General features: G+C 43.5%; 1 protein-coding gene across 5 annotated transcripts in view; it reads left to right on the forward strand.

Annotated features, from left to right (window-relative positions):
* The window catches only part of APBA1 (amyloid beta precursor protein binding family A member 1), a 213,308-nt gene that overhangs the window by 170,574 nt on the left and 25,767 nt on the right, over positions 1-16,967 (forward strand). For 4 of the 5 annotated variants that reach the window (XM_057724622.1, XM_057724621.1, XM_057724626.1 and 1 more), the window contains 3 exons: positions 4,214-4,253; positions 7,547-7,692; positions 16,426-16,458. In XM_057724622.1, coding sequence (XP_057580605.1) covers positions 4,214-4,253; positions 7,547-7,692; positions 16,426-16,458 — 219 coding nt within the window. The remainder of the gene's footprint in view (positions 1-4,213; positions 4,254-7,546; positions 7,693-16,425; positions 16,459-16,967) is intronic. The other variant, XM_057724625.1, reaches the window with a different exon arrangement.

The raw sequence follows: 16,967 nt of genomic DNA on the forward strand, positions 1-16,967 counted from the left end.
ATGTTTTATTCTAGTTCTGGTTTATGCTTTCCCCAGCCTCCCACGGAGCTGCCGACCCAAATTACCTTGGAGAGAAAAATTCTCATCTCTCCAGTGTGGAATTCGGTGATGAAAGCCGTGCCCGCTGATTTGATAGCCATGAGCCAAGGTGTCTATTTTAATTCATAAATAAAATGGAAAAGTCACTTCCTCAGGCACACTAGCCACATTTCAAGTGCTCAGTAGCCACACATGACTGGTGGCTACTGTGTTGGAGGCAGAGGTTACTGAACATCTCTCTGATTGCAGCAAGTTCTCTTGGGCACGGGACATCAGAAACTGTTCAGCAGCATCCTTCCTTGCGGGGTTACGGGCCTCCGTGCTGTGGCAGTGCAGTTGTTGTGTAGTTTGGGGAAGGGGCTTGTTTCTTAAATACTCATTTATTTCAGGTGCACGTGCAATACCTCTCATGACAGCAGGGTGACTGATCATGCTTGCTTACCTGGGGTGGTTCTGGTTCACACCTGTTGTCCAAGCAGCACACCTGGTGAGCACCCCTTCTCACTTCTTCAAGCAGCGCTGTCCAAGAGAGCTTTTGTGATGCCGCGAATATTTTACTTCTGGACTGTTCTATATGGTAGACACTAGCCACATGTGCCTAGCAAGCCCTTGAGATGTGGCTAGTGGCACTGAGGAACTGAATTTTGCATTTTATTCCATTTTAAGTAAATAGCTGTGTGTGGCTAGGGGCTGCTGGAAAGTGCAGCCCTAACGTGTCCCTTTGGACAGCAAATCGTATGGTTACCCTACTGATGGAGGCCATGCTGAGCTCTGGCAGAGAATATTTGAGAGAGAAGATGCTGCTTGTTCCCACTAAGGGCTGTGGGGTTAGAAACAGGCAGGTGTTTTTTTCCCTGAGAGGGAGCCATTGCCTTCTCCAGCACCTGTTGTCCTTTTACACCTGACTAACTGCTACTTCCACCTACTTATGAACTGGCATCGGGTAAACACTGTCCTGCACCGTCATCTACGTGTGGGCTGAGCTCATTCTAAATATAGATGCTGCCTAATCAACACCGAGGACAGGCATTAAAGAGCTAAACCACACAATGAATGATTGTCTCAGCTTCCTTCCTTTTGCGAATAATTTTATGTTAAATTCAGTGGAAGAAAGCCATCTCTGTTTTAACCTGAGTGGCAGATCGCTTCTAAAAGGACTCTTAGTTAAAATTTACCCTTAAAGTATCATTGAATACACATACATTTGCCATTAACTGTTCATGCAGGGGAGAAGTGGTTTTCATTAATCTATTCATATTAAACCAAACAAACATAAGGAGACCTTCTCTGACATGACACCAACGTTAGAATTCAGATTTGAAGTGTGCTTTGTCCTACTCTGGTCTTGATCAGGAACGGGAGTAATGGGCTTACAGTTTCTGCCAGCCCTGCAACCCCCAGTGTTGCCTTGTGCTTTATTCATAGCACACGGAAAGGCGAGGACGGATGGTAAGGAGAAAAGCCGTAGTGATAACAGCAGTATTGAGAGTTACTGTTTCTTGAGCATTTGTGGCATTCGGGCACCAGGCCAGGCAAATCACATAGTGACTCATTTAATCCTTAAAATACTTCTGTGAGGTAGGAATGTGTCCTCATTTGTTAGTGGAGGAAGCTGAGAGGTCAAGTAACTTACCTGAGGTCCCAGATTTTACAAGTGGTAGGGCCAGGTTTTGAATCCGGAGCTCCGGAGAGCCTAGGCTCTTATTAACACCACAGTCTGCTCTCCCTGGGGTGAAGAGTACTTGCAGGTCACACACTGTATGGACAGGGTAGCTTGTATGTTATCATTGCAATTTTTAGGCCTCCAGGCTCTACACATGGTTTGTGTGACCTCCTGGAACATCCCAAAGATTTTGGCCTTTATCTTCTTGAATGTGGTTTTATTAATTCTCGAATGTTAAGGGTCAACTAATGTTCATCTCTGTCCACATGTGAGAAAACAAAGGGCTAATCACACATCTGAATATTCAGCATTTGATTATTCATCAGATATAATAAGCAAGGCAAATTTGTTAGTTTCTCAGTTCCTACAGGACTTGGCACATGTTTCTGCATATCTTTAGAAATAATGATGAAAATCCTCTTTGTGTGCAATAATTAGAGATTCTTTCATTTCACAAAACTCTTTAAAAGAAATTTACTACCCCAGAGACGAAAGAAAGCCAGTCATGAGTTCATGAATAGAGAGTTAAGTGAATGTACCAAATGCCCTCCGTTGTGACTAAATAAAACGACAGCTCTTAGAGCTATAGACTAAAGCAATTCTTTTGTAGCTTCTGCTAAAATCTGGACACTGTCTTTGAGATTAGCATTCAGAAAAGTATCCTAATAGCCCAAGAAAATATAAATTGGCTTCTTGGTTGTACCTGGAGGCTAAACCATTTTGATTAGACAAAGTAAAGCCCTCGTTGCCCCTAGATGCTGAGGGCAAGGACAGAGAAATGGTTGGGAAATAATAATCTAAAAGTCTTTGGCTCTTATGAAGAAGCTAGCTTTCCTCTGCATACCATGAAGTTACAGATTTTTTTCTTTAAAGCAACAGAATTTAAGCCAACAGGCACTCAACTGGACCTGTCTTCTCACATGAGTAAATGGAAAGTAAAATTAATGTAAAGCATCATTGAAATTGGACTTCTCTCCTGTCCACATAATCTTAGTTTTCACTAGGTGTGCATTTTTGCATAAATGCCAGTAACTTTTCATTCCTGGTGAATTTATGTCCTTAGTTTCTGTAAAGGTGATCCTTTCTGAAACCAGAAACCCACCATCTTTAGTATGAGGAACCATTTCATTCCAGTGAGCAGATCTACAGCAGGTTTACTGAGATTGCTCTGCATTGTGTATTGTGTGATTAGTTGAGAATTCTTATCATTGTCCTGGATTGAGTTTAGAATCTTAAAATTGGTTCTCTGCCTCCCATTTTTCACATAACAGTTAACACTACTGTTTTTTAAAATGTTGTGCAAATATTAACAAATTAGTCATTCCTTAGCCATTCCCGTCCTCCAGGTGAAGAGCACTGTGTAAAGTGCTGTGATACGGAGTCGTTTCCCGTGATATCCCAGCCGTCATCCAGGGCCCTTCACTCTTTGGGTCCACTAGGCACCCCAGAGTATACCATCCACTCAAGTCAGCCTACTGAGCAGCTATGTTGTACTAGAGAGTCTTGTTCTGAAATGGTCAGCTGACACCTGGTAGATTCTTAGCAATGAAAACCTAACCCTTGGTCATACAAACCCTGATTTTGCCCATTTTAGAGACTCTTTTCTTTTACATTAGCTCTCCACTCTCCTATAATGCTCACATCATCCCGCCCCAGACATATCAGCTGCAAATTCTGTTACTGGTTGAAGCAGGAATGAGTTACCTGCTCTTACTGCACTGAGAGTTATCTCTAGGACCTTTGCTTGAGACAGGAACCAAGTGGTAAGTATTGCTCCTCTGAGAGCTAGCATTTAAACTGCCATCCAGTCAGGTTCTAGAAGGTTTCCAGCTGATTATATCCACTTCCAAGGATGCTGTTGGGAGACAGACCTTTGCTATGAGGTTTTACTCACTGTAAGAAAATTCCAGGGTTTTTAAATTACTTCTTTGTTTATTGGGTTCTTATTTTAAGATAACACCATAATAACTTATGTAATGGATTTTTTAAACTAAAATACATCAGTAAGAGATGAAAGAAAGAAAAACTCTAGCAACCATTTTTAGCACAGTTAGAGATCAGTGCAGCAAAGACCTAAAGTGGAATAAAATACTCAAACGGAAGTCTACATTTTAGCATATAATCATTTCATTTGTGCCTTTACTAATCAGCAGTTTCTCACTTAGATGCCCAGATTCTTAAGAATACAAATTGAGCCCTTTTTGTTGCTATTACTGATTATGAATTTTGGACCATGGGTTATTTTTTTAAATGACAGACATCTCTCTGATTGTAGAATGTAGGATTCTTAGACTATCTAAAATATGACTGGATGGTTCTGGGTTTTGGGTAACCTTTAATAATAAATGCATATGTTTATTCACACTTCACTTTCTGTAGCCAAAAACAGTTGACAGCTGGTTAATATCTGTCATTGGTGATGTATTTATTTTTCACGTTGCACGGATGGTTGTGTTAATGCATTTTTCATCATGCTTTGCCCTTTTTGAAACCTCTTTGTCTTAATTACAGTCAAGAAAAAGCTTGGCTTCATTCCCAACCTACGTTGAAGGTAAGAGCTGAAAAGAAAATATTGAACACCGAGTCGTTCATGAATCTTTTAGCATTTTGGGTATTGGAAGCACTGGGCTGTAAGACAATAGTGGGGAGGAAAGGCCATAAAGTCACCTATTCACAGTCTTAAGTCTTAGAATCTTAGACTAAAACAGCAGTAACCATTAATCTCTCAAAGACCCTCTTCCCTGCCTTTGCTGATTCTGAGTCTAGGGGCTTTGCCCAGCCTAGAACTGGCCATGTTGGATCCAAAACGCAAGTCTCCTTACCTGTAGTCCAGTATGCCTCTTCGATCCATCAAGGACCATTCAAGTGGGAATGATGTTTGAGGGAGAAATTTTGCTCTTCATTTAAAAAAAAAAAAAGACCTTCCCAGTAATTCCTGTCTGTTGCTTGAATGAGCTGGTAACAGTAACATTTATCAAGCTCGCTCACCCTCTGCCAGGTACTGTTCTAAGCACTTTCTGTGTAATAACTAATTGAATCCTCACATTGATCTTGTGAAGGGGGTTCTGTCATTATCCCCATGTTATGCATGAGAGAACTGTGGCATGGAGGGGGTGAGCAGCCTTCCAGGGTCCCACAGTTAGAGTAGCAGAGGCAGGCTGTGAACCAGCCATCTGGCTCCGCCATTCTCCCTGTCATCGATAGCCTATGCAGGACCGCCACACGTGCACAGATGTACCCCGGCAACAGCCCTGATGGAGCCCAGACTCAGTCTGGGCTAGGCACCCTGGCTTGAGGTCGGGCCACCCAAATGCAGCATGCTAGTCCTCTACCAGGGAGGATGGTAGATGATTTGGGGGGCAGGGTGGATTTTCATCTTTTTAAGAGAGGATTTTTGGGGGCCAGAGGATGCCCAGACCTGGTGTCTGGGCTTTGGATCCTGTGTGTGAAGAGTTGCTGTGTTCCACTGCCCGAGAATGAATTATGTGGATTCATAAACCTTCCTGAACCCTTGGGTCTGAAGCCCAGAACAAGCACGTAGGTTTGGTTTTTACTCAGGTTTCTTTCTTGAGTAACCTGGAAATTATTTCCACCATTTTTGCAAAACTCCAGAACTCCACAAGAGCACCTAGGGGAGTTTTCAGAGGTTTGGAAACTATTCTTCATATCCATTCTTCTAGGCCTGGAGATGTTCAAGCTTGGCATTAATATGAGTGTGAAGATATAATGTGTGTGCTTATTCACCCACAGAGCAACATAAAGGCATTGCTGAAAAGGAAAACCTGCAATTCTTTGACTTAGGACCATTATAACTTCAGGGTTTTTTTTTTAACTTTTAAAAAATACACTAGGACTGAGCCTAAAATGAACTTAAGAAATTAGGGCTGTTTTTTGTGAGTGTCATCCAGTGACATTTGGTTCTAGTCAATTTCCCCAGAGGATAATTGCTGTAAGATCATATCTCGAATGTATATTTGTTTAGGTCCAATATTTCTATCCCTCACTGCTTGTCATTTATGCAGTCACTTAAATATTATCTGGATTTCTCTTAAACATATCTGCATATCCATACTTATCATGGTTGAAGAGGGACCCTCTTCAATGACTAGAGCTAAGTCCACTGATGAGTATATGATATTGGAAGTCCCATAGAGAAGATGTTTTGTTTGTTTTTCTTTTAACATTCATTATTTTCACAAAATAAATGGAAGGTTTTTAAAAGCTTCAATTCCAGATGAGACCTTTTTTTCTCAATACCTGGTTGTCAAAAGTGATTATGTAACATTATAAATCTATCACTGGAATTTGTGATAGAAAACTGATAATCTTTTACTTTTTACAAGGCATAGTGTGGATCCAGACTTGTCTGTGTATTATTTCAGTTTGACAGCGCTTCCCTGCTATATAACTAAAGTCATGCATTGTGAATAACCTGAATCCTTCTTGCACCTATAAAAACTTCAGGGTAGGAAGCATATGGCTGTTGAGAAGCATGTAAATGACTGGTATGTAGGGGAGGCAGGTGTGGGTGTGTACCACTCAGTGTTTGTCCAGAAGTCTTTCTCAGAAAGGTTGAGAATCAGAAAAATATCCTGTTTCCTGATTTAATTACTACACAGATGCTTTGTGAAGGCCTTTCCTAAAACATTAATTTCTTTTTTTTCCACCACCAACTTGGTTTTAGGAAAATGAATAGATTACTTTAAGTCTGTACCCTGATAAGTAGCTTATCATGGGAAGCAGCTGTTTAAGCTCAAGATGAACTTGATGTGTAAGGATAAAAACAAAAACCATTTCAGATTAGCTCTCCAACAGGAAAAAGCAAATTGTTTCCATTTCAAGTTATCTAATTTAAGACCCTGAGGTTTTAACAGTGAGTTAAAAAGTACATTTTAGTCTTTCCAAATATGGTATTCAAGCCAAAGAAAATGTATATGTTTTCATTGCAGAATTAAAACGCCTTTCTTAGCGCATCTGTTGTAAAGTTATATATTAGTCCCAAACATGTTTTAATTTCCATCAGTGTTTACAGGTAATTATGGTTAGAATCAGATGCCCCCATTTTAAATACTTAAAATTCAGCTTTGGTTTAAAAGGCTGGTGAATGAGAACAGAAAATTCCAATTTTCCTTGTAATTGATATGTATGTGGATGCAGGCCCAGAACATGATAGCCTATAAGTCAGCAAGGTTAGCGGCATGAGACCACGGCTTTAGGGTAATGTTACCTCCCTTGCAGATTTCAGGTTAGAGGCTATTTTGGAAATCTAAACATTCTGCAACAAATACTCATTTTTCTGATTTATAAAATCTGTCTCCCTCATTATGGATAAAATGGAAGGGGGCACTATGAATGAGTGGCAAGTAAAGGAACCGCCCGCCGTAAACTGAGTTTTTCTCACAAGACAGCCATCTGCTCACCTGACCATTTGTCCAGCAGACATTTATTTGATACCCACTGGGTGACAGACACTGACTAGACACAGGAGAGCCAGAGATGACTGTGATGTGCTCTTTGTCCCAAAGAGCTCACAGTCTAACAGGTAAAACAACATCCTTTACCACTGAATTTTATGTTTCATGTTTAAATAAATATTCACATTGTTTCTCACAATAAATGGACTAGGTGAAATAAATTACCCCAAGAAGAAAGTGTTCCTTCTGTTTGAAAGTGAGGGCTGAGGGAAGGTAGACCAGAGAGTTGCCTTAAACTCACAGGCTGACGCACGTGCTCAGGGGTCTCTGAAACAGGCCCGCTCGTGCGGAGGTGAGCCGCGGGGGAGAGGTGGTGTGATCGGCGGGTACAGCGTGGCCTCACTCACCACTGTGGCTCTGTGTGTTACAGTTCCCGGACCTTGTGACCCTGAGGACTTGATCGATGGAATCATTTTTGCTGCCAATTACCTTGGCTCCACCCAGCTGCTCTCAGACAAAACTCCCTCCAAAAACGTGCGCATGATGCAGGCCCAGGAAGCAGTAAGCAGGATCAAGGTGAGGGGGTGCCGTATGCTCCGCGGGGGGCGGTGGGCAGAGGTGGGCACCTGAGCTGTCCATAGTGGTCCCCCCACACCTCATGTCCCGAGTTTAGAGGAGAGGAGATTGAGATGACATGGCAGGCAATGCTTACATATATACCTGCCAACAGTTCTAAATGGAAAAAAGATTCCCAAAGTGTGCTGGAATCCTGATGTATAAATACCATATAATTTGGTCGTTCTTCATGGCCAGTCTTAAGGAAAAAGAACATAGGATGATAAGCTTTGAAAAGTTGACAAGATGAGGAAACATAGCATTGTAAGTATTATATTTCCAATATAATATGTGAGAGCTGTGTCACTGTATTTCCACTGACAGCTAGAGATCAGTGACCAAAACGTCCCTGTTAGTGTGAGTCATACTAGCTGTCATTGCCTTTGAACCGGTTGATCCTGTTCAAGCTAGATCGAACCGGCTTGCTTCGCCCAAAACGAACCATTTGATCAGATCTACCCGGCTAGTCTGAGCCAAGTCAGTGCAAGGCTAACTCAGTTCAAATCAGTCATAATCTGTTGGAACCTGTTTTATCAAGATTTAAAAGGAGCGAGCCTGTTTGATCCCTGGAGAAGCACTTTTGTCTAGTTTAAATCATTCACAGCTAGTTTGAACCAGCCAGAATTGGTTTGATCCCATGGAAATGCAGAGCTCTAGAATCTCCACCACGATGCTAGTGCCACCTAGGCCCATGGACAAGCCAGGGGTGACAGGGACCCTTCATGGTGCCATCATGTCGTTCAGGTGCCATTAAGTGCCACCAGCACCTGGAGCCCCCGAGACTGCTTCCACGAAGAGCCACAGGCATCGCATCACCGTTGAAATCAGAGCCAGGTGTTTCGAGTGGGTTAGAAGAGGTCAGGACTCGCCAGCTTTGTTTCTCTCTGGTTTCCATTGGTCAGCATCAACTCCCTTCTCAAGGGACTGTTCCCTTCTTTGTGTTTTCTCTCTCACCCATCCCCAAGTTCCATCCGGGGCTTTGTGTGGCAGTGTGGAATAAGAAGCACGAATAGAAGGCCATACCTGAGAATCCTCCCTCTCTCCATCAAGGGAAAAATATTTCTTGAGTACTTATGTGTGCAAGGCTATGCCAGGTCTCATGAGGGAGGGAAAATAGTGATTTATAAAGTGAGATCCATACCCTCAGCTGAGCAGCGCCAATGAGAAGTGAGTCAAGCCAGCCAATGTGCAGGGGGCGCCAGAGGAGGAGAGGGGGCATCCGGTACGAAGGCCCGCAGGAGTGCGGAGAGACCTCGACAGGTGAGATGCTGCCTGGAAGCCCGAGGGACGAGAGGCAGCAACCACGGAGGTCACCGAGGTCACACAGAGCAGGGGCTGTGCTTCTGGTCCTCCCGTCCGGGCTGATTCCTGTCTCATTCACATGCCCAGGCTCTGCAATGCCCTGAATATTAAACAGGGTCCGCGCTGGCACTTCCCTTCACTACCCATCACAGCACTGGATCATGTTACGGGCAGCTTTTGATCATGTTACTGGTATTTTAGGAATTAGGATATATAAACCAGAGAGGAATTTACAACTACCTCTCACCCCCAGAGGTGCATCTTATCCTGTGACTCCCAACAAGACAACTCCCTGACAATGGATCAAGCTGACCTTCCTCCCCTCCGGGTCTTTCAGACTCAATAATGCTGCTGGTAGAACATCAGGTTCCTGTTGAGCTGCCCATCCAAGCTTGGCCTGATTCTTTTTCACTGTCTCCCTTATCATAAAGAGGTGACATTACTTCCCACAGATGTCTCCACAGTCTTCTCCATCTTCATTTAGGATCTCCCAGGCACAGCGTTCAAAACAAGAACGCACAAACCTCTCTGAGAGAACAAGCTGCTTTTCAGGCACTGTCCTGCCTTATACAGAGCAGAGAACTTTAAAAACATAGTCTTTAGGGACATAGTTCTGACTCCCCTTGTCCCACAGTTACCGAACGTGATATGATTTTGTTACATTAACATTTGTGAAGTAAAGCCCCAGGGTGCCAGATGGTGAGCAGAAGCCCACAAGAGAAATTGAGATAGAGAAGCTTAGGACTCACAGGTCCTGGAGGAAGTACCCGCACACCTGGAGGGGCCAAGTGGGGCGGTCAAGGCAGGACCTGGGCACGTGCCTTTTCTTTTATTGGGGTCCATGGGTGGAATGCTCTGAGGTTCCCAGGCTAAGGCCAGATTGTTCACTTCAAACCGAAACAGGGTTTTGGTGAACTCCATGGGGGCCTTACCTAAGGGGCACCCCAGGGAAGGCCCTGGGAGGCAGGGGGAGACTTTGTCACAAGGGCCATTGTGAGGGTCCCTTCAGGGGCTTACATTTGCATGTGACTCTGCAGGCTGCTCTACACAGCATTTGCTTGCATGAAGGAACTAATGTCAGTTTAAGGCCAACGCAGGCTGCTTGGCCAAACAAAATGGATGCTGAGGCAGTAATACTGTGGAGTAATTTAGCTGAACTCTTAACCCAGCACTTAGTTTCCCAGGTTAATGGTACTGTTAGCTCCCCCAGGATCAGTGAGAGTGCAGGAACCTGGCGTGGTTTTCTGACAGACAGGGACCACCTCTAAATGGGATGTTTGGAAATGGGGGGGTGCTTTTGGTTGTCACGGTGTCTGGGACATTTTTATTGGCATTAGTGGCCAGAACCAGAGATACTTGGCACCCTGTAATGTCCAGAACAGAGTCACACGATAAAGATTCATCCCCTCCAGAATGTCAGAGCACTTCCCTGTCAAGGAACGCTACCTGGGCCCATTCAGGGGAATCCTCCAGAACAAAGCAACAGTCCACCCTCAAAAGAATACTGCAGACCCCTGAGACCAAAAACTGCATGCTGCTTTGAGGATGAGTTTCTACCAGTTTCTGTTTGTTGGCCTCCTGACAGGTCCCCTTGACTCCTACAGCTAGAGTCTTTCTGTCTTGCTGCTGCCCTGTGACACACATGTGTACTCAGTGACCTTGAGGGGAGAACAGGCACAGACACATCACCTGAACGTAGAGCAGCGCTTAGGGAAGACACCGCATCCCAGGACCAGATCCCACCCAGTGCCCAGCATTGTGTGCGTTATAGCTTCTGATTTCCGCAGTAGTTTCTGAGAGTGTTTTTTCCCCTTCTTTAAAGTCCAGCTCCCTGATGAGAAAGCAGAGAGTTTGCTTTGAATCTTCAAAGGATTGGAATCCGGAAGTTCCACAGGTCATTTGAACAAAAAATGAGATGGTTTTGTCAATCCGAACGGGCAAGACAGAGGCTCTCTGATTATACATCCATTTTAGACCTGCCTAGAGCAGAGCAAACATCTGGAAAACGTGTATTTATTTTTACAGCAAATTGCTCTAGTGTGAGGAATTCGTGATAGAGTAGTGAGATTAAATGGTTGCATTTCATGTATAAGTATCGTTTCACAATGTGCGTCTTGCATCGGAAGGAACCATTGCCTGCCATTAAATATTGTCTGCCTTGTGTTCCTTTTACATCCATCTAAATGCCTGTCAGATTGTTTGCCTTTACACCCAGCTTGATGCTTTTTCAAATTGTAAGTGGAGAAGGCTGCGTTTAGAACCCGTGGCTTATTTCCACGCCCCCTCGAAAGTCACCATAAGGATCGTGCACAGAAGCTTCATTCCGTGCCCAGGGAACCAAAGGCCTGAGAGCATTTCTCCATATTACTCAGGTGGTCTCAAGGGGAGCATGCCCTGCGGTGCCCACACGAGCTCCCTTCGCTGAGGGAGGTGGTGCCACACTTTTTCCTAAAGAGAGGCTTCCCTTCCAGGAATGAGTTACTTTGGGCCACCTCTAGGGAGATGCAGAGCAGAATGAGGCTGCAGATTTTATAGCTACTCCATGCAGGAAGGGGGCGGGGGGAAGGGGTGATGCTCTGTGGATTTATTTGGAAATCCATTTAGTAATATCCTCACCACAAACTGATGAGTAATTGCTGGCTTGGTGCTGTCACCTACGTAGAGACAGAGGAGTTTCCTCCTTTCTTTATCCGATTCCTTCTTCCCTCTCTCCCAGCAGGGATCCCATCTTGCCCCTCTCTTCTGCCTGCATTGTTTGTTTTACCTGGTGGATGCCAGTGAGACCTACCTCACCAGGAGTCCAGCTGTGGCCGTGTTTGTGGTACTTTCTTTCTGAGCAAGCACTGAAACTGACGTTCGGGTTTCCATTTCAAGGCAGGCTTTAATTTCTAGTCTGTCCATCAGTTACGTGGTGTCTGTCACTCACATAGCACCAGCCGTGGACTGGAATTGAATAATGATGCTGAATTTACACTTGGAGTCTTAAGAATTACAATTTTCTCAAGTTAACAAAGAATGGATAGGCTTATTTGCCAAAATGGGAGCATCTGGAGTTGTGGTTTGGCTAGATATGAATTTGGCTCAAAAAGCGACCTGTCCTTATGCAGGATCCTGTGATAGGCATCTTAGGAGATAAAAATCAGCCAGGTCCTTAACCTCAAGAAACATGTGGTCTTATAAGGGAGCCAAGAAGAGTGTTTAGGTAACGGTAATACAAGGCAGGCTGAGGAATCTGAAATTAAGACATTTCCATCTACCAAAATGTAAGAAATAAGGTGAGTCTGAATGCAATAGCAGAATTAGAGGACATCTGCCATTTTTTAAAACTTTTTTTTCATCTTTGCACCCTCCCTAATATATTCTTTCTGCCTTTGTTCATCTTTTTTGAGAAGTAGTAATATCCTTCCAGGAAGCTTCCCATACGATTTAGAAATGCGTTAGAGCAATGGTCCTCAAGGGGGGACCAGCAGCAGCAGCACCAAGGAACTTGTTAGAAATGCAGATTCTCAGGCCCCACCCCAGTCAGAATCTCAGGGGGGTAGAGCCCAGGAATCTGCTTTCACAAGCCCCCCCAGGAGATTGTGATGTGTGCTGCGGTTTGGGAGTCACTGCCTGAAAGAAGGGTGGACCATCCAGCGTGAAGGAGCCTCTGTTCTCCAGCTTGCTCTGCATGTTCCAGTCAAGCTGAGTGCTTCTCGCTGATGGGGTTCCATTGGCAAATGAGCCCACGAAACGCTGCCAAACAGATCTTTTCGGATATTTGCCACATGTGTTTTCTTATTAAAGGCTCTGAGAAGTCCTGTACTAAGGAGATTTAATTCAGTTTGTTTAACCAGAAGCTTCCACAATTACTTGAACACAGGATACATTATCACTGTGGTAATACATGATAGTCTTGTTGCTAGGATTCTTTTAAACACATCTTAGGAAAAACTTCTGGAGAGAGCTTTGCCCTACGTGCTGTATCTAAAGTGACCTACGCAAAGACACTCCCTTCCCTGCCCCCGCCTCCCCCCCCCCCCCCATAGGTGGGAATCCTGCCTTAACCCTACCCAGAGAACCAAATGTGAAGCCAGTGCAACTAGGTCACTCACCTCCCTTCCTCTCACTACATCTCCATGTTTTGTTCCACCCTCATTCCCACTTCATTCTCTGCTCCTCCACCGGAATACAGGGTGATGTTCTGAATTCTGCCTGAGCTGTAGAAACTGCTTCATGTCCACGCAGAGCGTGGTGTGTTTGTCTCCATTTTCTTTGTCCATTTGTGAAGCTGACAAATGGCATTTTGGTATTTTTTGGTCCATGCATTTTTGTAAGGAGCATTCATTATCAAATATTCTTCTGTCTTTACTAGCCTGCCCCAGAAGATTAGATTTTTCCATTCTTTTATGGAGAGATTTTCTTTGTGTTAAAAATTATGATTTAAAAAAACATTATGATTTAATTATAGAGTGAAAATTTCTATCAGTGTGGCTTTGTCTAAGCCATCTGATTTCCCTTCTGACTTGAAGAAGTCTATGGTTGATAAAGAGGATATTGACACTGGTAGCAGACCCTTCACGTAGATTATCTCATTTACTCCTCCAAACGGAGGAGGTGGTGAATCCTGTGAGGTGTGGGTATCCTTAACCTCATTTTACAGACAGCCTGAGAAGTTTATAGATGAGAAACTTGTCCAGATGGCACAGTAACAATTTGGAATATAGAGTGAGATTCCCAGGGTTTAAATATCTCTTCAGCCACTTAATAGCTGTGTGACTTTGGGCAAGTTCATTGGCCTCTCTGTGCCTCAGTTTCCTCTCCTGAAAGATGAGGATAATGTAGTGCCTACCTCACAGGGTTGTTGTAAGCTTTTACATTGGTATACGTGAAATGCTTAGAAAGGATGTCGGCCTATACCAAGTGCTCAGTAAATGTCAGCTGGGGAAAGAAAAAGTAGAATAGCCAGGAGGATCCCCGGCATAACTAACCTTAGAGGGTCTTAACAACAGCAGATACTCAGTACACGTTGCAGATCGGGTGGTCGGATGGACAGTGCCGCAGTATATCCTTTGCACCACAGCCTGCTCGTGGTAAACCGTAATCAGTCTCACGAAACACAACGATCTAAACGGATGTCGTCGCTCCCTGCTTCAAGATGCATGCTGGCCTTAAGGCTCTCTTAGACCTTTCTCTGCTGCTCTAGCTTCTCATTCTGGCCCCGACCCCATCATCATTTCCAATGTTATGTCTAAATTTTTAATTCTGATTTGTTTCAGGGCACTTAAATATCATAAGTGATTTAAAGGTGGTGTTAACTTTAAGTGCATAAAGTATTTCTGGCTTCATAAAAATTGTCTGAGAATGCCTTTCATGAAACTCAGTTTGCCTTTTGGATTCTCTTCATCACCCATTCCAGTAAAAAACAGAATGTGGGCCTTCCACTGGTGGCAGACTTACTTTCCTTTGAAAAGGGCCCTTTCAGATCACTCTTCCCAACAGTGAAGAATTTTGACCAATAGCTATATTAGGTTTTGGTATCAAAAATAATGGAAATTTATGTATTACTGCCATATTGTTCAGGGGAGGTAACAGAAGACAAATAGATACTAGGATCTCACAGCACTTGTTTATCTTGAGGATTGTAACTGGTGCAGATCAGAGCATCCCTGGCCGGACTCTGATTCCACCCAGGAATCTCTGTGGCACAGCTTCAGCACAGGGCCACACCTCAGATGCACGTATATTTCTACTGTCATGTGCAGCAGTTAGGATAATGCTTGCAGTTGCTGCCTTCAGACTTTTCCAGAGCAGGCTGTTCACCACAAACCCATGACTACCAGTACAAGCTGTGGGGTGGCTGTGAGGAAGTGGGGCTGCCCTAGTCTCCTGGGTGCACCAGGATTACTATTTGGTGTTTGAACAGCTGCCTCATCCAGTTTCTCTACAATGAGGTAGTACGGACAACACATTTAGTCACTAAGGAGATAGTGACATGCTGCTGACAGCAAGAGCTTCCCCACCAGGTGAGTACCAGGGATGTGAGGGAGCAGCTCTTCCTGCACCCCTTCCTCATCGCCACAGCAGTGCCGTGGTTTGACCATTGACTCACCGTCATTCGTGCAAGATCTGTGTGTATATAGCAGGTCTTACCAAAGCCATTGCATCCTGACATAGGCAGATTATAATCATCTGACATCATAATCGTATAAGAGCAAACACAGAGTGCTTATAATGCACCAGGCAGTGTTCTGAGAGCATTGTGTATACAGTTGACCCTGAAACAACACAGGTCCACTTAGAGGCAGATTTTTTTCAGTAGTAAATGGTACTGTATGGTCCGAGATTGGTTGAACCTGTGATCGGTTGAATCCAAGGATGTGGAACTGTAGAAACAGAGCAACCAAACTGCATATACAGAGGGCCAACTGACTGTAAGTTATGTGCGGATTTTTGACCCCGCGGTGGTTGGCGCCCCAACCCCCACATTGTTCAAGGGTAAACTGTATTCATCTTATCCTCAAAACAGCCCTATGAAGTAGTCACTGTTTTTACTCTCATTTTACAGTTGAGGAAACTGAAGCACAGAGATGTTAAGTGGCTTATTCCAAGTCACACAACTAGTAAGTAGCAAAGCCAGAATTTAGTTTTATGCAGTCTGGCCTCAGAGTTTCTACTTTTATCAGCTATTCTATCTTGAATAAATATTACATCCATTTCTAGTTAGGTATAGGCTCTATTAATATTACACAGATATAAGGCAGGAAGTATTACTAGAGATAAAGAGGGAGAACAATTCAGAAATCAGTAACAAAAATATAACTAGGAAATCTTCAAATATGTTAAAATTAAGAACACAGTTCTAAATAATGTTCAAAGAAGAAATCACAGTGGAAGTTAGAAAGTGTTTTGAATGAAATGATAATTAAATTGCAACATATCAAAATTTGTGGGATACAGCTAAAGTGAAGATTAGAGGAAGACATAACTTTATATAAATATATCAGGAAAGAAAAACGTTTGAAAATCCATAACTTAAGTTTTCATCTTAAACTAGAAAAAAATTGGCAAACTAAACCCAAAGAAAGTAGAAGGAAATAAAGACATAGGCAAATCAATAAAATAGAACACAGGCATACAAAAAAGGAGATCAACAGAATCAAAGTTGAAACATCAATTGTAGATAAGTAGAAGAAGCACCTCAGTACATGTCCTTCCTCCTACTGCGCCCTCCAGCTACTAAATTCTGATTTAGGAAATCAATTATAGAGTGGGATTTTTTTAAGCCAGTCCTCCCACAGAAATGCTTTATACCACTGTCGATATTAGTTTGTCAATTCCCTTTTCAACTTTGAATCTCTGCAGATTCTTTTCTAACTGTTCTCCTGTCTCTGTTTGTTCCATGCTAAGCAGATGGCCCAGAAATTAGCCAAAAGCAGGAAGAAGGTGCAGTACAATTTCATCAGCTTGGTGTTATGCCTGTTTTCTTTTTTTTTTTTTTTTTTTTTCATTTATTTATGTTTTGCCTTTTTTCTTATTTCGTGTTTTTGTTTTCTGCATCCAGCAAGTTTTTGTTCAGATTTCTTTTTGAACCGCCCCATAAGCCAGTGTTTCTCAAAACTCAGTTGCCCAGAGTGGCTGTTTTCTGTTGCTCATGAGCCATCTCACTCCAGAGGAATGACAGGGAGCAGATTGGGGACACTGAAGGGAGCCTGCAGTCGTGTGCGAGTGCCCACTGTTCAGGAGCATTCACGTGGCAGGGACCTGGGTCTGCTCAATTCTAGTCATGTTTGATTTGCGGACTTGTCAGATTGCTGGATGCAAAAAAGAAAACTCGCTAATAACCACACGTGTGCAGAGCCGAGCCCTAAATGAATCAGACTGACATGCGTTTTTTGGTTGTGGAGCTTCTAGGTGCTTATGAGCTACCCGTGGGACATCGAGGCATTGAGGCT

Source organism: Hippopotamus amphibius, chromosome 2 (genome assembly GCF_030028045.1).
Source record: "Hippopotamus amphibius kiboko isolate mHipAmp2 chromosome 2, mHipAmp2.hap2, whole genome shotgun sequence".
In the NCBI taxonomy this organism is placed as follows: domain Eukaryota; kingdom Metazoa; phylum Chordata; class Mammalia; order Artiodactyla; family Hippopotamidae; genus Hippopotamus; species Hippopotamus amphibius.